General features: G+C 46.2%; 9 protein-coding genes across 9 annotated transcripts; 4 read left to right on the forward strand and 5 right to left on the reverse strand.

Annotated features, from left to right (window-relative positions):
- Positions 1-503: 503 nt before the first annotated feature.
- On the forward strand, positions 504-1,937 carry TRUGW13939_06518 (uncharacterized protein; the record flags this gene model as incomplete). The annotated part of the gene is made up of 2 exons (XM_035489669.1): positions 504-1,041; positions 1,096-1,937. 2 exons carry the CDS (start codon positions 504-506, stop codon positions 1,935-1,937), a joined length of 1,380 nt encoding a protein of 459 aa, XP_035345562.1.
- Positions 1,938-2,125: 188 nt separating this feature from the next.
- TRUGW13939_06519 (uncharacterized protein) lies at positions 2,126-4,324 on the reverse strand (the record flags this gene model as incomplete). Its single annotated transcript, XM_035489670.1, has 8 exons — positions 2,126-2,302; positions 2,369-2,696; positions 2,757-3,226; positions 3,286-3,465; positions 3,518-3,532; positions 3,589-3,854; positions 3,909-4,129; positions 4,284-4,324. The coding sequence occupies 8 exons, from the start codon at positions 4,322-4,324 to the stop codon at positions 2,126-2,128; spliced, it is 1,698 nt and encodes a 565-aa protein (XP_035345563.1).
- A 3,039-nt stretch (positions 4,325-7,363) lies between these two features.
- On the forward strand, positions 7,364-8,050 carry TRUGW13939_06520 (uncharacterized protein; the record flags this gene model as incomplete). The annotated part of the gene is made up of 1 exon (XM_035489671.1): positions 7,364-8,050. The coding sequence occupies one exon, from the start codon at positions 7,364-7,366 to the stop codon at positions 8,048-8,050; it is 687 nt and encodes a 228-aa protein (XP_035345564.1).
- A 1,089-nt stretch (positions 8,051-9,139) lies between these two features.
- Positions 9,140-12,829, forward strand: TRUGW13939_06521 (uncharacterized protein; the record flags this gene model as incomplete). Its single annotated transcript, XM_035489672.1, has 7 exons — positions 9,140-10,272; positions 10,754-11,037; positions 11,100-11,385; positions 11,458-11,786; positions 11,849-12,080; positions 12,144-12,212; positions 12,271-12,829. 7 exons carry the CDS (start codon positions 9,140-9,142, stop codon positions 12,827-12,829), a joined length of 2,892 nt encoding a protein of 963 aa, XP_035345565.1.
- A 321-nt stretch (positions 12,830-13,150) lies between these two features.
- Positions 13,151-15,994, reverse strand: TRUGW13939_06522 (uncharacterized protein; the record flags this gene model as incomplete). Its single annotated transcript, XM_035489673.1, has 7 exons — positions 13,151-14,261; positions 14,315-14,485; positions 14,536-15,170; positions 15,223-15,308; positions 15,384-15,652; positions 15,704-15,826; positions 15,915-15,994. The coding sequence occupies 7 exons, from the start codon at positions 15,992-15,994 to the stop codon at positions 13,151-13,153; spliced, it is 2,475 nt and encodes an 824-aa protein (XP_035345566.1).
- A 1,679-nt stretch (positions 15,995-17,673) lies between these two features.
- Positions 17,674-18,453, forward strand: TRUGW13939_06523 (uncharacterized protein; the record flags this gene model as incomplete). Its single annotated transcript, XM_035489674.1, has 1 exon — positions 17,674-18,453. The coding sequence occupies one exon, from the start codon at positions 17,674-17,676 to the stop codon at positions 18,451-18,453; it is 780 nt and encodes a 259-aa protein (XP_035345567.1).
- A 240-nt stretch (positions 18,454-18,693) lies between these two features.
- TRUGW13939_06524 (uncharacterized protein) lies at positions 18,694-19,758 on the reverse strand (the record flags this gene model as incomplete). The annotated part of the gene is made up of 1 exon (XM_035489675.1): positions 18,694-19,758. The coding sequence occupies one exon, from the start codon at positions 19,756-19,758 to the stop codon at positions 18,694-18,696; it is 1,065 nt and encodes a 354-aa protein (XP_035345568.1).
- Positions 19,759-20,185: 427 nt separating this feature from the next.
- Positions 20,186-21,725, reverse strand: TRUGW13939_06525 (uncharacterized protein; the record flags this gene model as incomplete). Its single annotated transcript, XM_035489676.1, has 2 exons — positions 20,186-21,044; positions 21,094-21,725. The coding sequence occupies 2 exons, from the start codon at positions 21,723-21,725 to the stop codon at positions 20,186-20,188; spliced, it is 1,491 nt and encodes a 496-aa protein (XP_035345569.1).
- A 1,294-nt stretch (positions 21,726-23,019) lies between these two features.
- Positions 23,020-25,351, reverse strand: TRUGW13939_06526 (uncharacterized protein; the record flags this gene model as incomplete). The annotated part of the gene is made up of 9 exons (XM_035489677.1): positions 23,020-23,541; positions 23,604-23,849; positions 23,908-24,219; positions 24,277-24,344; positions 24,395-24,554; positions 24,613-24,710; positions 24,771-24,877; positions 24,945-25,079; positions 25,122-25,351. 9 exons carry the CDS (start codon positions 25,349-25,351, stop codon positions 23,020-23,022), a joined length of 1,878 nt encoding a protein of 625 aa, XP_035345570.1.
- Positions 25,352-25,975: the final 624 nt, after the last annotated feature.

Raw genomic sequence — 25,975 nt, forward strand, 5'->3', positions numbered from 1 at the left:
TATAGATGAATGTCTACAAATTGCCTTGTGACCTTAAGACCGGTATTTACTGATACCTTGCCACACATTGATTAAAAATCCTGATCAATTCTCAAACTTGACCATTTATATAATTAAGTTCCACGTGTACATGTCAGACCTCAAAGGTTAGGCCGAAGTCCAAGAGTCGAATTAGGGCTTTGCCGCCACAGAAAGCTTCATGTGCAAGGCTATACACAGCTTAGTAGTTTTTAGGCTATTAATCCTCCACTCTTCAAAACAAATATGCAAAAGATTGATGCGTAGAGCTATTGTTTTAAATCATGTAGTCTCGGTCTCTCCGATCGACTATATCTTCGGAGATCGAACACATGGAGTTTTTATTCGGAACATCGGAGTATATCTGCACAACATTGGGGCGCAACTGACATATAAAGATATGAAGATCATCTTGCAGGATAAATTAAAGCCACAGTCCATAATCCAGACAATTTACATTCTTGAATTCCCCAAAGTCAGCCACAATGGGGAATTGCATGAGCACTAATAAGAAGGCGTCGCGAGCCCCAGACGACGAACAATTCGAGGTTGCAATTATTGGCGGAGGAATATGCGGCTTAATCCTCGCAATAGGACTACTGAGACGCAATGTCAAAATCACAATGTATGAGCAGTCGCGCAGCTTTCGCGAAATCGGCGCCGGAGTTGCTTTCACTGCTAATGCGATTCAATGTATGCGCCTTATTCATCCCGGCATTGTGGATGCCCTGAAATCCGTTGCGACATCAAATGGTGACCCCAATGATCCAAACGACTATTTACAATATACCGACGGATTCAATCAAAAGGAAGGAGAAGAATCAAAGATCCTTTTCAAGTTATACGCTGGTTACCGCGGCTTCGAAGGATGTCATCGCGCGCATCTTTTAGATGAGCTGGTCAAGCTGGTTCCAGATAATGTCGTCCAGTTCCGTAAACGGCTGGACCGTTATACTGACCATGGAGATGGTGGGAAACTGAAACTGCATTTTGAAGATGGATCCTCTGCAGAAGCAGATGCAGGTGAGTCATGACTCAAGTTTAGTGTCCCATCAAGCGCTGAAACTGTTCGAATAGTTATCGGATGCGATGGAATTAAATCGAAAGTGAGACAAGTTCTTCTAGGAGAAGAAAATCCGGCATCATACCCGACATATAGTCATAAGTGCGCCTTTCGTGCTCTTGTCCCCATGGATCGAGCTGCCGCAGCCCTCGGCGACGAAGTAGCAAAGAATCAAAGAATGCATTACGGACCAAGCGCCCACATACTACATTTCCCAGTCGCCCATCAGAGCCTCATGAACGTGGTGGCATTTTTGGATGACCCGACAGAACGATCATATTCATCAAAGCTTTCAGAGCCAGGGAGCAAACAAGAGGTGGTTCAAGCATTTGCGAATTGGGGACCGACAGTTCGCACCATCACAAATCTTTTAGATGATGAGATGGACAAATGGTTTATCTTTGACACAAATGACCATCCGGCGCCAACATATGCAAGCGGCCGTGTCTGCATTGCAGGTGACGCAGCCCATGCCTCGTCGCCACACCATGGTGCTGGAGCAGGGGTTGGTGTTGAAGATGCACTCGCCCTGTCACGGTTATTGGAGTTGGTCACTGATTCGGTAAACAATAATACGCAAATCTCGAAACAAGAAGCTCTGAAAGCCGCATTTGCTGCCTTTGATGAAGTGCGCCGCGAACGAACACAGTGGTTTGTGAGCAGTAGTAGGATGATATGCGACGTATATGAATTGAAGCATGCCGAGACAGGTACTGAAATGCAGAAGATGTACGAGGAGATCAAATGGCGATCTCACGCCATTTGGTATTTTGATATCGATGGCATGCTACATCAAGTTGAAGATCAGTACAAGGGCAGGTTGAATGGGGATAAAATTCCAAAAAGCATGCTATGAAATACACGCACACTAGTATAATAGATATTTACTGTACAATGTCAAGGCTGGCTAGCACTGTTCACATTTCAATCGCCGCTTTCCAAGGAGATTTGACAACGGAGATGGAAAATCTCCGTAAAAAACAAATGTCTAAAAGGTTATTATACGAGATGAATATTTGGAAGCCAATTGAATCGTATTATTGACTAGAGATTCGGGAAATCCGGAATGACGGCGTCAAACAGGCTGGTAATATCGAAACCTGAAGGGATGTCGCCTCCCATTAGAGGCTGCAAATCCGTGGTGGGATAGAATAGCGGATCAGTATAAGGAGCAGAAGCGTCATTAGCAAGTTCGTTATGCATAGGTATGTGATTATTAGGCTAATAGAACTGTTAGGTCTGTATCACAACTTAAAAGGTCCATTTGAAAAATAGGGTGTAGCTTACTAAATGTGTAGGAAGGTACGTCATCGGCTGGGTGTCATTGGGCATTCCCTCGTAAGTCTTTGTGGAAAGGTATGGTGTATATCGAGTTATATCGTTTGGTATACGCTCGTCAGGATTGATATCTCGAACAAATTGGCGCGCGATATGAGCAAAGTCTGACAGTATCGAGCTTGGAAGGGAACCGCCGGTTGCATATTCTAGGCGACTAAAGTAGCCTCCAGCAACGTCCAGCAGAGCCAAGTTGGTGCTTGTTTCGGGGTGAGATGGGTTGTGGACAACAAAGTCGAACAGGATGAACAACGCCGAAAGAGGGATTACTCCGAGCATCCTAATGCAATTAGCCACGACCAGTCAACTTGCGATTTATAAGCCACAGGGGGTGAGTTACCAAATTGGGGTATAAGGTTCAGCATCGATATACCGAGTGTTTTCGATGATCTGCCGCGCAATGTGCATGAGCCTTTTTTTGGCATCTTCCATGCGCTCCGATGTAGTGCCGGCGCCCACATGTAAAGTGAGTCTGCATAGGGCAATAACAACAGCATAGTAGAAGAACTGCGCTCGAAGTGAAATCAAAAGTGACCAAGAAGTTTTGCAGTTGCCAGGCCGAAAAGCATCACCGGGTCGGAAATCATCAGGAAAAGAATTCCGCCACTGCTCGAGATCATCGTTTACATTGTCGATGGCGGCAAAATATTGCTCGGGGGTCTTCATGGTAGCAGTGACTGAAAATAGCATCTCATAAGCACGTGAGACCAGTCGACCGAACCGAGCAGACGATAAGAACCAGTCGACGCCTCCAGATACGGCCTCCGGAATATCTGGAATGGGACACCCGATATCAAAGTCACTTAACTCCTACAAGATATTATCAGCGGCCGAAAAAAACAGGTGCTGCATGGCAAAAATCCTCATACCGAGCTGTTACCGGCGAAAAAACAAGTCGTTTTCTCTAGGGTGTATATAACCCAAAAGGTCCTGTGCCCAGCGTCGATACTTGTGGTGCGGTTGTACCCCAATGCCTGGGCCATTCTGGCCGCCTCGGAAATCAGGGTCTCTTCAATTTGTATGCAGGATAGATTTAGTGCGAATATAGTCTACTGCGTGGTCAGCTTCATCTTTCAAATGGTATTGATCTCCTGGGGTTACCATCGCCGTGATCGCCTGAAAGATGTCAGCGGATTGTGATTAAGATAATGATATCTTCTGAATAGCTTTACCTGAAGATTCTCGAGGGCCTCTCGGGGGAGAAGGAGATCTGGGAATAGTCCCAGCGCGATCTGGTACAGCTTCCATGCCTTGCCTTTGCCGATCTCAAACGACCCACCTTCTGTGTACTGACAGCCGAGAGCGAGCACAGTGTGGTATAGAGCGGAAAAGGCAGGATTTTGGGCCAGATAGGCAGGCAAATCACGGTTGGAGGCCTTCTCCTCGAAGCTTTGGCGGTCCAGAAAGGGGTAGATGGGGTGGACTTGGTCGAAGTACACTGTGGGCGCTGCGTTAGGAAGGCAACTCGATGGGTCATGTCACGGGACCGCACCTGCTATGTACGCCCCCGCGGCGTCTGGCGACACTTCTTCCGGCGTCGTCGGGCTTTTGAACTTGATTGTGCCTCCTGGGGCCTTCCAGCCGCAGAGATCACCGTCCCGGTTCATCCTAGCGTTGATGACGGTCCCAATCGCCTCGATGAGGTCGCGGAGTTTGCTGTGCCCCAGCCGCTCAGACAGCGAGCGGATCCTGCTCTCGGAGAAGAAGGCGAGGCTAGAACTTGCAACTTGGCAACAGGTCAGCACCACTCAGTTTATTCAATTGACGAAAAAAAGAGATGGAGTGTGAGGCACCATAATGTTCTGCGGCCTACATGCAGTTGTTAATGACTGGTGGTTATCAGGCGCTAATGATCGTGCAAACTCACCTTAACGACCGAGGATTCGTTTCTCCAGCCACCAACTCCATCGATGTACCTCTTTTCTAGTAGATGGTCGATATACAATACCCGCGAATTCTCGCGTCGAGGCTCCCACCTCGGGTGAAAATTCCTTAAACTAGTATCATTTGGTGTTTGCGTGAGCGATATTTGCCCAGCAGTGTGGTCTATTCATCGAACCATCAGGAAACATGCTCTCTAAGAGAACTTTCGTAACAACTCACCGTGATCAGGTGAATCGTCAGACTCTAGGAGCCTTAGCTTCCTTTTTGTCTGGCTGAAATGACATTGTTGCCGCCGTTTCTATGTACAATTAGTGAAGCGGACAGCCATGGTGGTTGTGCTGCCTTACAAGACAATTGTTACAGGTCAATGATTCTGGTCTATCCCCTGCATAAAGACAAAGAAAAAAAAGTTAATCGTTGATTGGGCTACACAGGTCATTCATTGTACATACGGATACATCGTACTTTGCGTGCCTTGCATTGGTCGCACGACTTTGAGATTCTCGGCCGCAGCACCGTTGCTGCTTCCGACATGTCGCCTGTGATTGGGCCTTAGAGACTCATTGGAATTCCGAGATGCGATTTCTCTCATACAGTGTATTGACCGAGAAGCGAAATTGATTAATCGAGCAATGCTAGTTTTAGCTTTTGGGCGAGGGATACGGCTGGCCAATGTGGTCATGTGACCTCGGACCTCGGATGTTGACGGATCTGACGAAATCCTTGCTGCCTGCGCTCAACAAAAAAACGACGTCTTCTGCGTTGCTGGTCTAGATTCTATCGGCTCTTCTCCGCCGTGTTTCGCATCTCCTCTTGCCCTGTTGCGACTCGCAGGCACCTCCATTGAGCGTCCACTACCACCGGACTATTGGAAATGATTGACAGCGTGTCAAGCCAAGGGAATTCATGGTCTTATTGTAAGTGGCTGCTACTAATTTTCGTGATCAGGGGCCATATTTGACAGGAGGTCTACATTATTCTTATCGTTGCTGAATTTGCCATGCTCGTGGGCCCACTTATTAAGCTCCGGCCCTATTTGTGCCAAAATCCTAGATGGCCGGTCGTTGGTCAATCTAGTTGTCAATCCCTTTGATAATGGGTTTTTGCCAATCAACCTGGATAGCAGTGGTAGACGTCAACCCGGGGGAGTTGGCGAGTATCTTACGATAAAAACTTTTCCCGACGATATCACGCAAAATATACAGTAGTACTCCAAAGAATTGAATCGATTGATCGTACTTGACCACGCTTCTGTATTGTTCTTACAATCCCACACACCCTATTACTAGACTTGAGGTCTCAACTGACCAACTATTACATGTAGTAACTAGTTGATATTTCAAGCTTGGAAAATATTTTATAATGGAAATTACGCGATAACAGTTTGTTGAGATCCCTTGTCCACATCAAGATGCTCAATATTTCATTGTTGCGTTGTCGGCGTTAAACTGTCTTCAGTCTAAATAGTATTTCTTGTATGAATATAGAGGTGATTCCTGATAGTAGGGCTAAAAGAAGGTACAAAGCTCACACATAATACTCAAAACATAGTGCAATTTTTCGTAATCAAAGCTAACCAACATTTGAACATCTGATGTCTGGAATTTCCCCCAATGTTAGAGTACATATGCAATCAAAATTGAACTCATTCCTCTACTTCAATATTTATCTGGTCTACATATGTAAGAGCCTTTACATTGAACATCCATTTTATAAAACCATCTATGACATGTCGAATGGCAGTCTTCGGGTATGGGCCGTGCTATACTAAGCATCATCTCTTCTGACTCAAAAAATGGTGTCGACTAATCCTTCTCTTTTTCATGAGTCACTAATAGAACGTGTCAAATACCAAACTTTGCAGTCACACGAAGAACTGATTTGAATGTATTTATTGAATTATGAATTCTTGTCTTATGACTCTATCTAGATATTCTCATTACTAAATCTATTATATTCAAGCAGGAGAGCACTACATGTACATAGATTTATAATTCAATGACTCTCACATATTTTGACGAAATCACAACCTTCGCTAGTTCTACACGTAGGAAACATTTGCAACAATTTGACTGGTGCATTTAGTATAAGGTCTCGTGATTTTCTCTCCTGTCTTTTCTACATTCGATCATCCTCAATACGGAAATGTCTGACAAGAACAACCAGTCCTCGGAACTAGGGCTGGGAGTACCTCATAGACTTCGGCATGAGACGCGCAGAATTGACAGGGAAACTCAAACCACACTCATGGAATCCGACAATGGTTTGTTTCCCTCTGGCTACACCGTCAGACCCGGTCAACTCCCGCTCAGGTCACAGGCCAAACTCATACCGCAGTGAACTCATAATACGACCTATACAGCAAGAGAGTGATGACTTATATTTACAGGCTATCAGTAGCCAGGTGGGTGATATCACAGCTGACTAGGAACGTCAACTATTAGAGAAGCGAAGTACCAAGTGAAGGTACTGGCAATGTAAAACATGACTCCACTGTGGATTTTTGATAAGGGTACGACTAAGCTAGATAATGAAATTTGCATCAAGGTTGATGGCTTATAGATCAATTGATATGGGTTATTATACTCAACATAGCACACAATATCCGCATGAACGATGATATACAGCAAACTCTCGAAAAAATAGAATAAAACTTGAAAAGTAATACATTTGGCATAGAAGCGCTTTCTTTCTTTCTGTATTTCATTTGTGTTGCTTTCAAAAGGTAAATCTATTGCATCTACGACTATGAATTCGTTGTTGATATGATTCTTTGTTGGTATATCTGCTGTTTTAGCATCAATTAATATCGGGTATTCCCATGTATTGACAAGAGAAGGTTCGTTGTACCGATCTGAGTCACCCAAAGTAATGACTCCTTTTCATCCACAACCCTGTCAAAGGCTTATATTACCGGTAATTTCTGTTGAGTCATTCAATATGACTTGTTCATAATTCCATGGGTATATAAATGTTTCCTTTTCCTGCTCAGTATTCTTGTATTTTACAGTCTTACACTTTCTCCTCGAATACCTCAAAATCATCCTCTGATTGTCTTGAATCATGTCGGGCTACAATGAAGACAAGGAATACATCGAGGGCTTGCTCCTTTCGATGAATTATGATAACGCGGATTTCCATAGAGCCAACATCTCGAGTGGAAGTATCACTCTATCTGGAAACCGTTTTGATGATATAACCGAACTTCTGCGGTTGGAACGCACTCCAGCTCAAAACTTTTCACAAGAACCCGTGATTCCACCGTCTGGCAATTTTCAAGGCTACGAGATGGGTGAATCTACCGCGTCCTGGGCTACTCCCAGTCATACTGGTCATTGGTCCCGAGAGGAAAACCGAATAGAAGTCAACGAGGACGTAGAGCTCAGTCCGTTTGAAGGAGAAGTCATCCGAGCCGCCCGACAAATCGCGCATCATCGTGATAATCGCTTGTTCGGTAAACCTCGCAGGACGGATGAGCACATGGTCATTTTTGATGAGTTTGAACTAAGCATTGTCGACTTCTTTCAAGGCGAAGATGAGGAATCCGCGTATGATGAGGGATCTGGAGGCATGACAATAGATAACAGGTACAACCTTTTGAGAGTTGTGCGTCATTCTATGCGCTATAGGTACTACGAGGCGTCGTGCGAAAACCCTAGACAGGCGGTTACGAGGGGACAAGAACTTCTTATCAACAAGATTCGTCGGATTAGAGAGAGGAAAGGGGGAGATGGTGATATCCCACAATGATGGATTCCTTCGTATATCCCGTAACACAAGGAACGTTATTTAATGCTTTATTGCCTTAAATTAAGGCTAATGAAGCGAATACTGCTGATTTTCGGGCTTCATCGAGGTGTGTCTAATTGGTTGGCTGATAGTACTGCCCAGTCCCAGTTAGTAGTCACACGTTGATCGAACAGTTTTGTGTTTCCTTGATCTAATATAGAATGCTAATACCAACCTATGAAATTATCATTACACCTTCAGTTTGGACTTGTATATATGGGTTTATATGTAAAGGCTTCCTAGAATAGAAAGTAGCCTGGGCTCATGGGCGGCTAATAATAACTTGACTATTTCATTCTCCCCTCTTCGTAATCACATTCTTAGTATTTAATGTTAGGGTACTCATTAAGCATCCTACAAGATGGCGTATAGCTTAGAGAGGTAATATTCTTGACCACGTGGACTTTCTTTTGATACAAAAGAAATTGTACACAGGAGGCCCAGACGTGACATGGATTGAAATCCACCGTTGTTGATCTTTTGCAACACTGTGTTCCCGGCGAAAAAACGGAAAAGGGAGGATAATCCAACCCATCATTGTTACGTTTAACCGAATACAAACTTTGTGCCTTTGGCCTATTCTTTTAGGCACACTCTTTCTTTTCTCTTTCTTTAGTACGAAGTTTTCTTGAAACCTGATATCTTTGTTTAACATTCAATGTAGAAACAGTAATATGAATCCAGTCTTTGATTTATTCTTAACGCTCTTAAGGGAACAAAGACCTCATTACATGATGAGATTTCACGAATCATTGTTTGATAGATGACTCTATCTTTTATGGATTTTGAGAAATGAAAAATTAACTATATCTGACACATGCAACGTAGATTCAAAGGGAAAAATTAGGCCCAAGGAAATGCATTTAAATGGCTTTGGCTCGCTGCCTGCAATTCAATAGCGGAATTCACGCTTTTGACTTACTGCCTCGCTGGAGGCGATTCACTGGAAGCAAGTTACACGAGATCACACACAACCTCAACACCAACACAACACATACCCATACATCTCAGTTCCTATTCTGTGACTAGATATTTGGGAGTTCAAAAAAAATGACATCCTATCCCTATTTCGGAAGCCATAGAGGCGGTTCGGGCTACAGTGGTGGTCATCGATCTACCTCTGGGGGCTCCTCTCGACATACAATTCGAGTCTATGAGGGCAATGACGAATGTACTCCTAGTTACTCTAAAATGAGATCCCGGGACCGCCGACGATCTACCAGTGGGGAGGATAAATATTACACTAGTTCTTCGGCTAATAGAAGTAGCCATAGTACCGCAAGCTATCGTGAAAGCTTACCAAGTTATGGTAGCTCAAGCCGTCGCGATGATTACCGGGCATATGATGTGTCTTCACTGCGTGAAGCCTTGCCGAGTTATGGTACCACAAGCTATCGCGATGATTACAAGAAACATGACAGGTCTTCTTCGCGCCGTGAAAGCTTACCTACCTCAGGTCGGACTCAACATTATTTCTACGATAAGTATGGCGAAGCCAAACCACGCCAGTCCAAATATCGTGATGAGGTCAACGATTCTCCCACAACGTCCAAATCTCGTCATTCTAAGTATGAGTTTTACGATGAGGTAGATGATTACCCCAAGTCATCCAAATCACGTCAATCTAAATATCACGATGAGGTTGACGATTATCCCATAAAGTCCAAATCTCGCCATTCGAAGTATGAGTATTACAATGAGGTAGATGATTACCCCACAACGTCCAAATCGCATCGATCCAAGAATGATTATTATGATGAGGTAGATGGTTACCCCAAGTCATCCAAATCACGTCAAGCTAAATATTACGATGAGGTCGATGACTACCCCTCAGCAAGAAGTACAAGAAGCCGACGTGCAAGTCCATCTTGGCGTGAAGAAGTTTCTGCCCATGATTATATCAAAGAACTAGTCAAAGTAGCACCTAGCACAAGCAGTACAAGCGACCGACTTGGAAATCCGTCTTGGTGTGAGGAAGTTTCTGCCGTCATTTCGAATGATTATGACAAAGTACTAGTCAATGTAACTTCCAGCGACAGCAGGACGACACCTCAATCCGAATTCTTGCAACGAACATTTGACTGTGAAGATGCTGAAGGAAGAGTCGAAGCGTTCATGCAACGAAATGAGAATAACGAGCCCGATGTTGTCAGCGGCACTTTTTCGTTTAAACGGAAACAGAGGTGAACGGATAAATACGTTACTCTGAAAAGTCCTATTCGGGTCTTTTGATACCATAGATCCCTCAATGTTTAGGCGTGCAAAGTGGAGAATGTATTTAGATTTAGACTAGAGTTTGACCGGAGTTATTAGTGGTGTTTGTATTAAAATTATATCTACATCAAGAGTCTTTAAATGTTGTGTCATGAAGAAATGCCCGCCCTAGTAGTAATAATTGTTATTTGAAAAGTAATTACATGTGCTTGCTATATCTAGACTCGGGGGTTTCCCCGGGGAGCTCCCAGCCGTCCGATGTGGGACGCTGTCTTCCCCGCATTCTCCTCTCCTCGGGGTAAACAATTTCCCATGGGGAAAGGCCGAGTGATGGTGTAAAAACAACATATGTCGGCCATGATGCCTCCCCATTTGGCTTCTTTTCAAAAATCACCGAGAGAATTATGAATTACCCAAGATGAATGACCCAACAAATATTGATCTGAAAAGCTCGAACGATTCGCCGCATTCTTTTCAGCATGTCGAAGAGACTCCACCGATTGCGACTCAAGGTTCAAATACTGACAATGAAAACCCTCAAGAGACGAATAGCGATCAAATCGAGGATAAAGTTAAACTTAGCTGGCGGTCGTGGATCGTCGTGTTTGTGACTTGCTTCGCCATCGTGGATCAGGTCTTTGTCGTCACAGCTGCTGGGTCCGTTGTTGCATTTATTGTACGGGATTTAGGGAAGAATGAGCCAGATGCGCCTGGGCTGGCTGGCTGGATTATTCGTATGTACTAGTTCTTCCCGAATCGGTCATAACACCTGTAGAGGTACTGAATCCGGGTTTAGAAGGTCCATTGTTAATGCAGTCTGTCCTCTCGCCAATCGTCGGACGACTCAGCGATGTTATCGATAGAAAGTACCTGGCTTCCATACCGCCACTTATTGCGTTCATCGGCGCTGTTGTCTCGGCAAAGGCAACCTCAATAGCTATGTTGATCGGTGGCGGTATCTTAATTGGAACGACACTAGCCACGATATCTATTGTGCAGGCAATTCCAAGCGAGATTTTGCCGTTGAAACACAGAGCACTGGCAAACGGATTTGCATATATGGGCGGTGCTGTGGGTGGAATGTTTGTTTCCATTCTTTATATATACCCTGATGGAAACGTCTTAAATTGCTGATTCATGTATCTGTTATACAGAGCAGGTGGTCTCGTTGCAGGAGCTGTTACAAAGATTTCTGCTAGTGGATGGAGAGATATTTTCTGGATTCAAGCGGGCTTACATATTGTGACCTCTGCCGGATTATTAATTTTCTACCATCCACCGCCGCAGAGGGAGTACTCGAGAATGACCTTGAAGGAACACATATGGGCATGTGACCCAATTGGATCACTCTTGTTTATTGCCAGCGTAACGAGCTTATTGCTGTCTTTGAACTGGGCTGCTGGGCTATATCCGTGGTCAAATGTACATGTTGCGGCACCACTAGCCATCGGACTTGCCCTGTTTCTAATCTTCTGTCTTTATGGTAAGTGCTATTCGATCATACAGAGATTCAAACGATAGCTGAAAGCTAAATTCATTGCACAGAGTGGAAAGGGCGAAACGATGGTCTTGTGTCACACATATTTTTCAAGGGATCGCCAAATTTTGCCCTATCAGTATTCGCCTTTGCCGTCGAAGGCTGGCTATTCTACAGTGCAGTCAATAGTGTCATTCCGCAGATGATCTTGAATCTTGGGTTTGAGAGCGATTCCTTGAATATCGCGGTCAGAGGACTTGCCTCGAGTGCAACCGCCGCTGTTGCGTCCATGGTCATTACGTATGTATACATGCAGTGTTTGGGTTGCAAGAAGAATTATTTGCTAATTTTGCTCATGTCTAGATGGTACTCTACAAAAACAAAGGATTTAAAATGGCCGTTGATTGTCTCCTTCATTTTTTTCCTAGTTGGGTAGGTGGTGCTATTTCCGAGGTGAAGATGGTAACCCGGATTGCTAAGACAAAAACAGATCAATCACATACGCGACAATAAAACCGTCCATGAACAAGCCGCAAATAGTATTCAGTGTTCTGATTGGAATTGGACTTTCTGGACCTCTTACGCTATTAGTCGCCCTCGTCCAATTTACAGCACCACACAGCCACTTGTCCACAGCCACAGGGCTCGCATTTTCCGCCCGCGCAATTGGAGGTGCTTTCGGATCCGCCGTTCTCGATGCCATCATAAACGGGGTTTTGAATGGTTCATATGCCACAAAAGTCAGCAACGCCGCTATCCAAAAGGGCTTATCGGCGTCGTCTGTGTCCGCTCTTCTAGCAGCCATGTCGGCAGGGACATCACTAACAGATGTACCGGGAGTGAATGCGTCGATTGCCAATAGTGCAGAGCAAGCAAGTCACGATGCATACGCGCATGCGTATCATCTTGCATGGGCTAGTATTGTGCCATTTGTGGTGTTGGGGATTGTGTCGGTTGCGTGTTTGAAGGGAGTCAAACATTTGATGACAGATAAAATCGAAGCAACAGTTGAGCATGCTACAAAGGCCGAGTATGATGAAAAGATATAGGGTATACATAGTTGACAGATGCGGTACTGTGCCGAGCTCGATATGCAGTATTTAATCATCTATATATTGATACTGAGGTTCGCTATTATTCCAATTGCAACAAATACATATGTAATTGACATTGCTCATGCTTGAACACTAATAGATGCATTGACTTTAGGTCATGTGGTTGGTTCATAACTTCATAACTTTGTATTGATCAGTCTACCTTTCTCGCTAAAACAAGCTGTGTCAAAAACTCAAAAAATGATCATGAACGCTCAGAAGACAAAGTCATGACAAAAAAAAATATATATATATATACACTAATAATAATATGGCTCATAAAGTCCAATCATTGTGAGACTGATTGGCTGCATTGATCGCGCTATCCAAGTCCATACCCGGCGCTGCAGCCTGTCCAATAGCATCGGTATCAAAACATGGGATGGCTGTGAACTCGTCCAGCTCCTGAGGGAAATTCGAAATAAATCCTTCAAACCCAAAATGAGGCGTCTGTGGCAGAGCTCCTGTGTTGGGTGAATGAACCATATCTAATTGATGGGGAGCCGGTGTTCCCGTGGCATTGGTGGTGATATTCATTGGGTCTAATTTGATAGTCGGGTCAAACAGTTGATTGTTCAGGACCTCCATAGTGTTGGCCTTCATGGTATTATCAGAAGGAAACGGCGTAGTGGTAGATGAGAAAGAGTTGGCTGGGATTGGATGGAGCTGAGCTGCAATATTGCTATTATGACTGGGTGTCGCATTTCCAGTAGCTGGGGAGAGGGGCCCGGTTTTCCACAGCATTTCCCAGTTCTTGAACAGTTCGTATCCAGTATCGAGCGCTTCTTGGCGACTTTGAGCTTGACTTTGACTCCAGTCCTCCAGGCGACGAATTGCACGTTCGAGTGCCTCTATAACACTGACGGCGGACTTAGCAGAGCCGACCCCCATGGACATGATTTTGATCAGACCCATTCCCTGTGATAAGGCGTTGCGAAGTCTTTCTGTGCGTTTAGTCAGGCTCTGAGCTAGGATAACAAGAAGGGCAGCACGACAGGAGCTAAATTCGGTGTAGGACGCTCGGGCAAGCCCTGTCTCGTCTCGTAGAAGGCGGCATAGTTCAACAATTTCAAGAGCTCCTTCGACGCAGTCGCTTACTAGGATTGCTCTCATCTTTGAACGACCTGCTGAGGACTTTTGTTGTGCGTTGAAATTAACGCCTTTGACGTTGCTGAATAGAAATGGTCTCCCAATGAATATCCTGGCCAAACAATAGTCTAGTTTCAGGTGCACATTGGAACGAAAGAGAGGCCCCGCGGGATTGAGGTCACGACAGGAATTTTCTTTTGGAAGAGTTGACCACCATTCAACCAGTTGTCGACGCTGTACAAGGAGTTTTTCGAGGTACTCTGATTGTTTCCACTTGGGGCATTTTCGAAGCGCCGATCTAATATACAGTTAGCACAATTGTTTCTATCATAAATGTGAAGAGAGCCCGACATGTCCTGTGCAAATTCGCCGAGCTTCATAGTCAATTTGATCAGCGCCATCATGTTTGTGTAGTTGTCTGGCGTAGTTGTGGACGCTAGGCCTGGAAGATCAACCGGTAAATCGGCATCAACTTCGGAATCGGTGATAGAAGGTGGTCTGCCATGGAGGATGCTAATTCGCCTATATAGACATGTTAGGTTCTGTCGGATTAATTAGATGGTAAGACAAACCTCTCTATAGTGAATGCTGTCCAGAAAACACGATTGCGGATTTCCTGCATGTATGAATCTAGTCCTTCGCCCGCATATTTCCGATGCATGCCGTTTTGGATAGCTAGCTTCATTGCTAGGCCATAGTAGGTATATGACAAACCGGATGTGTCAAGCGGCAGCAAGTACGTCCCCATAAGCAAGCAGGCCTGAACGCTTCTCACAGACGCCATGGCAATTATATCTGGCAGCAGCTTGGAGGCAAAATGATAAAATGTCAAACCAACTTCGTCTTCAGAGAATCGGTGGTCGTCTGTCGTCGACTCCTCTCTTGTTATCTTGTTTACCGGTGTCCGGGATTCCATATGGGCAAACTGGGTCCCAATGGCAAGTGTCATGAGAATAGCACAGACGGATGCGGCATCGACCGAGGTAAGGCTATCCGGGTCGTTGTAGCAGATAGCCAATTTATCGCGTAGCCAGTCCTCTTCTACGTAAAAGTTATTCGTTCTAGCATATTTCGAGGCAGTGTTGACGAGAAAGTCAGCAACATAGCGAGGAGGCAGGCATGTGATGGCGGCGGAAACAAGTGAGGATCCGGACTGTAGCTGAGTGGCTCGCCATCTTTCCTCAAAGGGCACAGGTTCGGCATTATCCTAATCATGTCAGCCATAGGTCTACGATGGATTGAGTCATCGCCTTTCATACTTCTGGTGCTGCGTTTTGCATCCATTCGTCAATTTTGCGTCTAATCTTCATCGAGAAATTCTGGTATGAAAACTCTCCGGAGTAGTCTGCATGTAGGTTAGCAATCTTGAGCCCTCGTTACGGATCCCTTTCCCCGAGGAAGACCGATGGCGTAAGCTCACGAGTGGTATTGTCTGAAAAAGCACGGATGCTAAAGTCTTCTTCGTCGATGGCTAGATCGTCGAGATCATCCCCCTCTGCCTGAGTAGGAGGCCCATCCGATTCGGACAGGTCGTGATGACGTTTCTGCAGATCCTCGGCGATTTTACGCAAAGAGGGAACATCAAAGCTAGTATTGGGCATATAGTGCGCCAATATTTGCTCCATATACCGGACACGTTGGGAGTCAGGGTCGTCATCGCGGCTGAAACTAGCGGCGCGATCATGCAGTCTAGAACTGAGGTTAGAGACGTTCCAGACGCATGACTCGTACAAGACCAACCTATTGACTCTGTCACTTGGCTCAGCCGGCGTGTTGAACACGCATTGGCGGTGATAGCGGGTGCATCTCCGACACGGCACTCCGCCCTCGCATTTCTCCTTGACTCTGCGACATCCGTCGCAGCTGTGGGTGGGGAGTCAGCACAATGTTCGTATAACAACATAATACACAAAGGGATTGAGCTGAGTGGTAGCGAGTTTCTCAGACTTACGCTCGCACAGCCCTCTTACGATTCTCTTCCGCGACACGGGGTCGCTTGGCTCTGTTAGGACTATACTGATGATGTTCCATGGCTCATTTCGTGCGGGGAACAGGAAATGGTCGTTGACTGCATGAAGTCGAACCAGAATCTAGCTGCGTGCCAGCTTCGTATCCGCGACAGTGGAGACCAATCGGAGGAATATTCCCAGGCCGCAGTGACAGGGGATGGTGTGGGTGGGCGTGGTTAGCGGAGAACAACGACAGACCGATGTTTGGTGGTTTTGAGATAAATGAGACGACCGGGAGAACGCAGTGAGATCCGGTCGCTTAATGCGGGATAGCGCACGAGGGGAAGCGCGACGGGCTAGTCTGTATTTGGGTTAGTGCGGAGAGTCTTGGCAATGCTCGCATAGAGTGGGTCCGAGCTAGTCCTAAAATATATAGTATGAAGGGAGCCAATCAGAGCGCGCACTGTATCAGCTTTGTTCGGCCAATCGAAGTCGCGGGGTATGAGTAACGTGCCAAAAGGGTTCAAATATGACGATACATGATTAGGCTAGGAAGGATGGTGACTATAGGGGACTGAGGCACATATTAATTATATCGAGGGGGGTGGTTGTGATAGGCATTGATTGGTTGGCGGCGGATAGAGCGTGAAACCTGGGTCCTCCAAGATCTATTTTAGTAAAACCCAGAGCATTGGTAAATGGGGTCAGCAACACCGGGAACCGCGTTATGGGTAGAGCCGAATCCAAGGACTGGGGCATTTTCCACACTCAGGTGATTGTTGGCAGACAAAGAGACATCCTCCGCGCACGGTGGCCCGCTCCGGATCTGTCATAGGGCTCTCGACTCGTGTACTTGAGATTCCAGAGCATCGGGCTCGCGCTTATAACCCACTCGAACCAGACACTGCAAGCCCATGGCGCTGGGATTTTTCTTTGTTTGCCTGAGTCAATATCCAGGAATGAGCGTGTCGGTGAAGCGCGTCCTAGTGCTTGAATTGCATATGATGTCAAGGGTTTGTTTGATACATGTAATATGGAAACATTTGAACACTTGTGCTGTCATTTATGTGTTCCTGTGGTGCTATCAATTATATTTCAATGTTCCTTTTTGGGACAAGTTCGGTTCCTGATGTCATCACTGGGGTGAACAAGCCGAGAGGACCATTCAGTGACTGAGAATACCATTGATGACTACATAACCACCGAGAGTAGTCTCGCTCTTCAATTTTACTAACGGAATTTAAGCCATCAAAGCGTTTCAATGTCGGAAACGGCCGTTTTGCGAGCTTTCTTTTTTTCTCATCTAGAACAATGACCAAATCCGAGACCAACACCAATATCATGAAATCCACACGATCATCCGTACAATTGTTTATGATTACGTCAAAAATATGGTACATCTCAATTATGGCCCAATGTTCCACGGTGAGACATGCCTCTTTCAGCTTTTAGATAGGTTGAACTTTACGAATCGCGAAGCTCTAGATTTGGAAGATCGGCTGACACAGACATTCATAAAGCTCTTTGTTTAACTTTACCATATCTATCTGCATGCGTAATTGGGGTACCTCCCTTGGTTTTCTGCCCATTCCAAATTCTGCCGGTCCTTTTTGTAGGCGGAACATAAATAGTTTCATGGCCTCGTGTCCTGCATCTTGTTTACTATTTAACGCATCCAAGGACTTCAATTGACTTCCAATTGAGACATAGGGACTCGATACCATAACTCCAAGCCCGACATTTAAACTTTTATTTCTAACAATGGACGTTCTTACGGTAACCTACTTGGCCTTTGCAGGATGGTGGGTCGACTTTTGTGCCCGCTATCCCCCAGGCGTGGTAGAAGTCTCTCTATCTGTGTTTGCCCAGATAGTTGGCTTCTTGCTACCAGCAGCAGGCTACCAGTTGCTCGACATCATCTGGCCAGTCTGGTCCAGCAAACACAAAATCCAAGATGCAGACCATCAGCCCAGCACTATCAAGCTCCTTGACAGCGTCCTTCAGGCTCTCGTCAACCATGCCCTTTTGATTTCCTTGCACATTTCCCAAATGGCCCTCTTTGGCTTCCGCATTTCCATGTTTGTTGTCTCCCCAAAACTGCCCTCCGCAACCGAAATTGTCCTACATATTATTGCCGGCACACTTCTACGCGAAGTCTTGTTTTACTACGTCCATCGAACGCTGCATCACCCTTGGTTCTATACGCTAATACATAAACAACACCACCAATTCACCGCCCCCGTCGCCCTCAGCGCCGTGTTTTCGCATCCAGTCGACCATCTCCTTGTCAACGCCATGCCGATTGCGTTCCCAATGATCCTGCTGCGCGCACATATGGTTACGGTGGTTATTTTTGCTATTTTTGTGCTTTGGGATGCGGCGTTGGCGCATAGTGGATATGACTTTTTTCGAGTACCGAGCGTGGAAATGCATGACCAGCACCATAGGGATTCTAGAGTTGGGTTTGGGATTTTGGGGCTCATGGATCGGTTGCATGGGACTCATGAGGTTGGGTGGATGAAAATGAAGGGGGAGAAGTAGGGGATTCAGAGATAGTATTCAAGTTTGTCACTAGGATGTGTTGATTATAGTGGCTATTATCGATAGATAAGAGGGCTGACGGCAGGCGAGGTAACGGTAGAAAAAGGAGTAGGTAGAAGAGTTATTACAAAGACATGGAGGATCTCAGTATGAAGTGGAGGCAGAAAAGACTGCACAGAAAGACACCATTGTATATTCTCATTATCGGTTTGGATCAATTGATATAGCAGAAAACTACAATCAAAAGTCAACTTTTGTCCCGAGTCCCTTTTCAGCACCCATGTCGAGCAACGTCTTTGCTACAACCAAATCCATAATACCCATACCCACGCACTTGAACACTATATTCCCAGCCCCGGGGCCCTTTTCTACCACCAAGTTTGGGTCTTGACCAAAAACATCTCCGGCTTCCACGAGCTGAGATTCTTGAACACCAGCCATGATCAGCTCTCCGGCCTCTTTGAGACATGCGTGTTTTGAGTCTACATAGATCCTCCCCTCGGTACCAGAAAGTAGTGTCTGCTTGTCAATCTCTTGCATATGTGGCTTATACGAGCCAATCATGGAAATGAACCGGCGCCTATTGTTGGCAGCAATAGTGTCATACGCAAACAGCGGTTCCGTGGAAGGGGTGCAGCAAAACAAGACACTACTCTCAGCCAAATCCGAATTGAGCCGAGACACATACTCCCCTGGGGCCAATGAAGATTTCGCATACGCATTGACCTTGAGATTTGGGTAACGCTGTTTCAGATCTGGAAGCAAGCCGGCCATCATCTGGTCGAGACGATCTTGCCCACGGTTAATGAACGTGATCGCCTCAATCTCTGTTGCGCTCAGTAACAGGGCTAGACGAGCATGCCACTCAGCCTGCCGCCCTGCGCCAAAAACTATTACCCTTGATTTAGAGAAAAGTCCTTTGCATCGACTAAACAGCGTCATTGTCGCCAACGCCGTGCGAAAAGCGGTAACTTCCGCAGCGCTAATCACGCCCAATAAGGCGCCTTGTGCTGAGAGCACATTAATTACCCCGCGAATAGGTCCGTTGTGCGGGACTGCAACGACTTTTATGCCTGTGGATAGAGTGTCGGAGACAGGCATGAACAGCGTCGTGTCGCCATGGTTGGTCACGATGCTGCTGCGCAGCGGCTGGTGGATTTGTTGTTGTTGGTTTTGATCAATAGATTTTGCTTGCGCGGAGCATGTAGCCAGGGCGTCTGAAAGGGTTTGGAGGATTGTCTCGCATTGTGTTTGGTCCAGGTTTAGGAGAAGTTGGTTGAGTTGGTCTTCTGGAAGCACGAGCATGGTGGTGGGATGGTTCAAGTTCCTGATAATATGGTACGGCAAAAAGAAAAAGAATTGGATCGTATGATAGATCAGTAATTTTGTCGTTTCTTTTTTATGATGTGTGAAATAGAGTGTCCTCTTGCGTTTATTGGGTTATATGGTGAATACTGGTAAACACTGGGAAGATGAAGGCCATCGAGGTCGAAGGGATGCCGAGGGGAGTTCCCCACACTTCTTTCCGGTATACTGATCACAAAATAATATCTCCTTAATAACATCAATCATTGCTTTAAAAAAATAATGAAACTTTGTATTGTCTGAACAAAACGCTATGCCTCCACGCGACGCTATGTAAACTAAACTGGGCTCATACTCCAAAAATTAATAACAAAAAAAAAGTCATCACAACCTCTTCGAAACTTCATCTCGGCATCATTCCATGTCATTAATTTCCCCTCACAAGAACTGTCTTGATTCTTCTCCAAAGCTCCTCCATCATAGCCTTCTGCGAGTCCTTTGTCCGTGCCACGGCTTCAGTGTTCTCAAGCGCGCGTCGCAGCAAAAATCCCATGCATTCCTGAACAGAGCCCCAAGTCAACAGCTTATATACATTAGGCGACTCGAGAACTTGGTGAGGGTGTTTGCGGGCAGCATCCTCAAAGCCGTTGATAAGGTCGCAGCTGACTTCATCTGCCATACCCTGCAGTTGAGCATATGACAGGTCAATGCGGGGCTCGTTGTTTTGCACCTGCTGGAGACGGACGCTGTGGGCTTTTTGTACCGACTCGCGGTTGTGTGTGGCGATAATAAGATTCACAGGTGGCACTGTCTCCTTCGCTACACTCTCAGGCGCGGGAGAAAGCATGGAATTGTAACGTCGGGTGAGAATAGCCTCGACGACACCATCGTAGCAAATATCGGTATCTTCCTTGGTGTCCCAGATCACATGTCGTGGCTCGATTTTCATGTACGCGCCTCGAACAAGCTTGACACCCAGTGTATAACCGTCTCTTTCGGCCATAGCCAGGTGCTTTGCAATAGTCGCTGGCGTTGATTTGAGGTAGGCCTGGTATGTGCAGTAGATGGTTGCCTTGCCAGGGGTTTGCAGGTTACAGTATTTCTGGTATTTCATAACCCAGTTTTCGATCCCTGGTTGAACTGCTTGTTCTTCAGCGTCAACGAGGAGGCGTGTGCCCTTAGCGATAGTAGCGTCGCAGGCTTTGCGGATAGCGGCGTCCATATACTCTGACGGTGGAAGGTTGTTCTGCAAAAGATGTACGGCCTGGGTTCCCATACCGGTGAATCTGAAAACCTATTAGCTGTGTATAGTATGGAAATATATGATCAACTTACTTGAGAGCAACGAAATCTCCCTCGGTCGCCATTTCGACACCCTGCAATGTTCCTTGAAGCCATGCATCCACGTCTTGTTTTGCCACCTTTGCATCATGAGGACTGACTTTGCTTTCTCCGGTCAGCACTTCCCGTGCATATCCAAGAAGCACGCCTCGACATCCTAACTCCTTGATCTCATTAATCGACTTTTGTACTTCAACCTTGTTCTCTCCAGCGTTGAACTGTTTGTAGATAGTGTTCTTTATAAGCCAGTGAAGGAGAGGGTTACGATCCGTATCGGTAAGCGGTGTCTTTGGATTCGCCAATGCAGACAGCGTGTAGATGCATGGCTTGAGGAGAAGGTGTGATGACGAGAAAGAGAGGATGACTAGTGATCGAAGGACGCTGGACAGAGGCAGTTTTGCCAGTGGCGATTGTGAATCTGGCTTTGGCTTCGAAGTACCGATAAGGTCTCCGATCTGCTGTGGGAAGGTCGTCTGAAGAGCAGAGCTGGTCGTAGCAGCAGCAGGAGATCCCGCACTCACGACAGCAGACGACTTTGTTGTCTTTGTCGTGCTGACATATCGTGCCTGCAAGAGGTGATAGGAAGCTGGTTGATAGAATGCGCGAACAGTGCGCGTTGGGTTCATTGTACGACGGTAAGACAGGTGGTAAAGATGCTGGATGTATAATGTGTATAATGGGGTGTGCTATAGGAGATTGGAGGAAGAAGGCAGACCAGGGCCTGGAGAAGGCTTAAATGGACTCCTGGCCGCACCTGCCGGGACGGAACCCGCCAGCCAGGGAAGTCATCAGGGAGTCACCAGGGTAGGAACGCGGGGCTGTTATCGACCGGCCCACGCTGCTTATCAAGCTTATCGGCTTGTTCTCCATACTCTGTGACTGTATACGAGTACTTAGTACTACATAGAACTAATCGCTCCCTGCCACCGACCTTGTTCGCTATGATACCGGTCGTTCGACATCATGATACCATCATATTAAGACTGCTAACTGCCAGGTCCTTCCTACAAACAGCATAACAAGGAGCAATGCCGCCACATCTGTTCCATATCCATTTCAGTCATCGTGTCACAGAGCCGCCAACCGGCACGGCTAAGCGCGGCGACCGGATCGCGTCCGGGCTCGGGCCGGCTGGGCCGAGTCTCTTATTGGCTGCCGGTAACCGTCAGCCGGTCGACCGCTCATTGGCCGGGGAGCCCGGGATGCCGGCGCGGTCATCTGATCTATACAATGTAACACGTCTAACATGTGACCTATTGATTTTTTTTCTAGGTCGAGTTGATGGACAGCCAAGAAATAGCTTTGTTTCGGTGGATATTCTAACTACAGTAAAACCCGCCTACAGGCAACCATGGCTAAAAGCAACAGGCTAAGTGGGTCAAGATAGCCAATAGAATTGCTGTATTTGTTGCTTTTAACGCTCTATAAGCAATTTCCAATGTTTCTACTTCCCATACAAAGTTGTTTATAAAAAGGTCGACCAGTAATATTGCTCTATTTGCCGTTTTTAAAAGCAACTCCTCTTTATAAGCAACCAAAGTACCTGTCAAAATTAGTTGCTTTTAAGCAGGTTTTACTGTAAGTGGTAAGTCGGATCAACGTCGTTCAGATATACCGGACCCACTATTTATGAAGTTTACTGGACTACATGTGTAACAATTGAGTTTTATAGAAATGGGATAAGAGCTATTCGATTGGCTTGGCAAGGTACAAGAGCAAATAGACGTCCCAGTGAAGAAAGCGCAAGGTAAACTTAGCTTTCTAGCTAGAAAAGATCCCCATATTTAACCCAATACTATTAGTCTATACCCTCTCAATCTCGATTGCTGGATCGATCGAGTGAAAGGAAGCGGTTCCAGTGATTCTTAAATACCAAGTTTTCTTAATTACATTAATACACTAAAAACTATTTACACCAAGTCATCGCTTCTCAGGAACCCTCGTTCCAACACCCTTCCAAAAGTCACATCGCTGGCCCCTGCCCCCTTCCCAAGTATACGCATTGACCAAGTTAAAAGCCGCCTCCAGCCCCGGGTTGACATACATATTCACTGGGTAGTGAAACGGATCTCTCGGGTCTGTAATCGTCGTCAAAGTGCCTCCCGTATGATTTAAGTTCGCTTGCGTCTGATTCTGCGTATCATATGCCGGCCAAGAGGCCATGAAACTGGCTGTGTCGGCGGGGACAGTCGTGTTATATACGGATGCTGTGTTGGGCGTCCCGCTAACGATGAAGCTGTTTAAAAATGATATCATAGCGTCACGGAAACTCTGTCCCATGTTGACGGGCACTGCTCCAGCAGTGAAGTAGGCGAATAGATCGTCTCCGTGTAGAGACGTGAGGATGGAGTATTGATATTTATAGGCTTCATGGTTTTCGGTGTTGAACCCCTCGGCCATCCACTGCGCGGGACAGACAAATGTCGTCTCTGCATATAGGTTCTGTGTGCCGTTAGTACCTTTTTTTTTCAGCCCTCTCAAAGAAGCTGTTCCAGGATACATACATTGGCACGCTGCTGTTGCCCCGTTGCAAAGGGGCCTTCAGTCACAGCTGTTGTGTTGGGATCTACCCCATCTGTCGCAAACCTGACCGTGTTCTGCGCTTGAGCAGTAGTTATAGGATAATATTCGAGAACTGTCTGAATGTCACTGTCCGTAAAGTACGGAAACATCCACTGAACAAATTCAACAAAGCTTTCCTCTGTCGTAACATTCTGCGGCACAAACATTTCGCCTTCATCGGCATTAGTCTAGCACGATTGTTAGTTTTCCCAACTGCTTGTATTAGGATTCGCATAGAATACATACGCCGATGAGAGCTGTCTTCCCATTAACTCGTCCGGCTGGGAGTTGATCACTAGGCCGATCTTGTATCATAACCCCATCCGTCACGGGCAGATACGCCCATTGACCAAATTTATAGTCCACTGTACACGTATACGATGCATTTTGGAGGATTTTCGTATCCTGGTTCACGAGACACTGGAAAACATGCTCTGTTGCGTTTGGATTGGCGCTATCATAGCAACCAGCAGCCTCGGCAAAGTCATAATATCCCTGCGTGGGGACAGAGTCGCTGTAGTTGTATTGTTGAGGGAGATACGGGCTGGCAGCCCAGATCTGTTACTTGTTAAAATTCAAAACTTACCACGAACAAAAAAAATTAAGGGTATATACCTGATTGTATAGGGTATCTCCTACTGAACCTCCGAAAGCCATGGCTTGCATCATGACCGAACCAGCACCTGCGTAATTAGTCAGCGCCAGACTGAAGTCATTCCCAGAATTAACATACCGGCAGATTCACCGGCAATGGTAACGTTGGTCGGGTCACCACCGAAAAGACTGATATAGTTCTGCACCCACTGCAAGGCGAGGTATTGGTCGAAGAGTCCTGCATTCGGAGTTCCGAAATTGTGAACATCGTCCGAGGATAGAAAACCAAAGGCAGCAAGCTAGAAAAGTCTTAGCACATATTGTCTTTTTATGTAGAAAGATATATTCTTCTCTTACTCGGTACTGAATAGCCACACCGATGAAAGGTTCTTTCGAGCTGTTGATGAAAAAGTCCATGTCGCAGGTGGCAGAGCCGCTGCCATAGCCTCCGCCATCTATATGTCCCCTTTAGCAAGACGTAAAAGTTAGAATGGAAAAAGCAAGGCTAAACCTACGGATCCACACAAAAACGGGCAGGTTCTCTGCATTTGGCGGAGCCCACACGTTCAAAAACAGGCAGTCTTCGCTTTCTCCGGACGAAGGGGCAAACGGCGATGGTGGTCTATTGTCATTCCCATCAGCACAACTCGTCACAGCCTAACAACACAATTTGATTTGAGAATGCTCACGAAACATGATTCGGCGCTTGAGGACAGGCCACGGCAGACGTACTGGCGTTGATGACTGTCCCATTGCTTGTCAAGTTGGGTGCTTCGGGGCGCTGCCATCTCAAGGGCCCAATAGGCGCCTCTGCGTACCGGATTCTTTAGCCTCAAAGAAGTCAGCTACAATGTCCTTTCGATTACTCCCAAACCGATGAAGAGGAAACTTTCCCAAACCATTCGTTCAGCTCATTGGCCACTCCAAGGTAGGTGGCATATCCTAAATCTACCTCGAGCGGATTAGAGCTGGACACTTGTCCCTGGGGATAGGGATTCGGCGGCGCTTGGCCGTCGGCGAACTGGAAAAAGAATCCGCATGATAGTACTGCACATAGTGCGCCAGGTAACGGACTACTAGAAAGTAAAGATAACATTGTCGAGCTGGGACATTCCAGTGGTGCGCAAAAAGTTATAAAAAAAACACATGCAACGACCACAATGGAAAGAAGGTTGCGCTGCCGCAGGGAGAAGTAACGATTTGCGGCCATCACGCTGCTTAAATAGGGCCGTCGCTAGTAAACGTTGGTAAACGTTGGTTATGCACGCCTGCCAATTTGGCTAGGCATGATTGCATATCCATTCTAGAATTGCCAACAAAAAAAAAGCTTGACTGCGGACTCGGTATCAACTGATCCGAGCCAGAGCATTTCAGCAAATGCAACCCACTGGACGAACGAATAGTGATACATCCGGCAGATTAAAGATGCAATTGATTAGGAGCTATACACGCCATGGCGTTACGTGGTCTCTGGTCCGCTGATCAAGCACTGTTTTTGTTGCTTCAACTTGCTTTTTGGCCTAGGAGAACCACCATGCTTGAGCCAAAGCAAGGCTCTTTTACGTCGGCCTCCTGCTAGATCAAGAAAATTCGAATCTATAATAATATTCGTTATTATTATTACACGTACTCGGTATTAATGACTCAGTTGGTGACACCACCCTCGCCTTTCAACTGAAGATCTTTTGGGGGATGGTTCAGCACCAATGCATTATCATAC

This window comes from Talaromyces rugulosus, chromosome III (assembly GCF_013368755.1).
Source record: "Talaromyces rugulosus chromosome III, complete sequence".
In the NCBI taxonomy this organism is placed as follows: domain Eukaryota; kingdom Fungi; phylum Ascomycota; class Eurotiomycetes; order Eurotiales; family Trichocomaceae; genus Talaromyces; species Talaromyces rugulosus.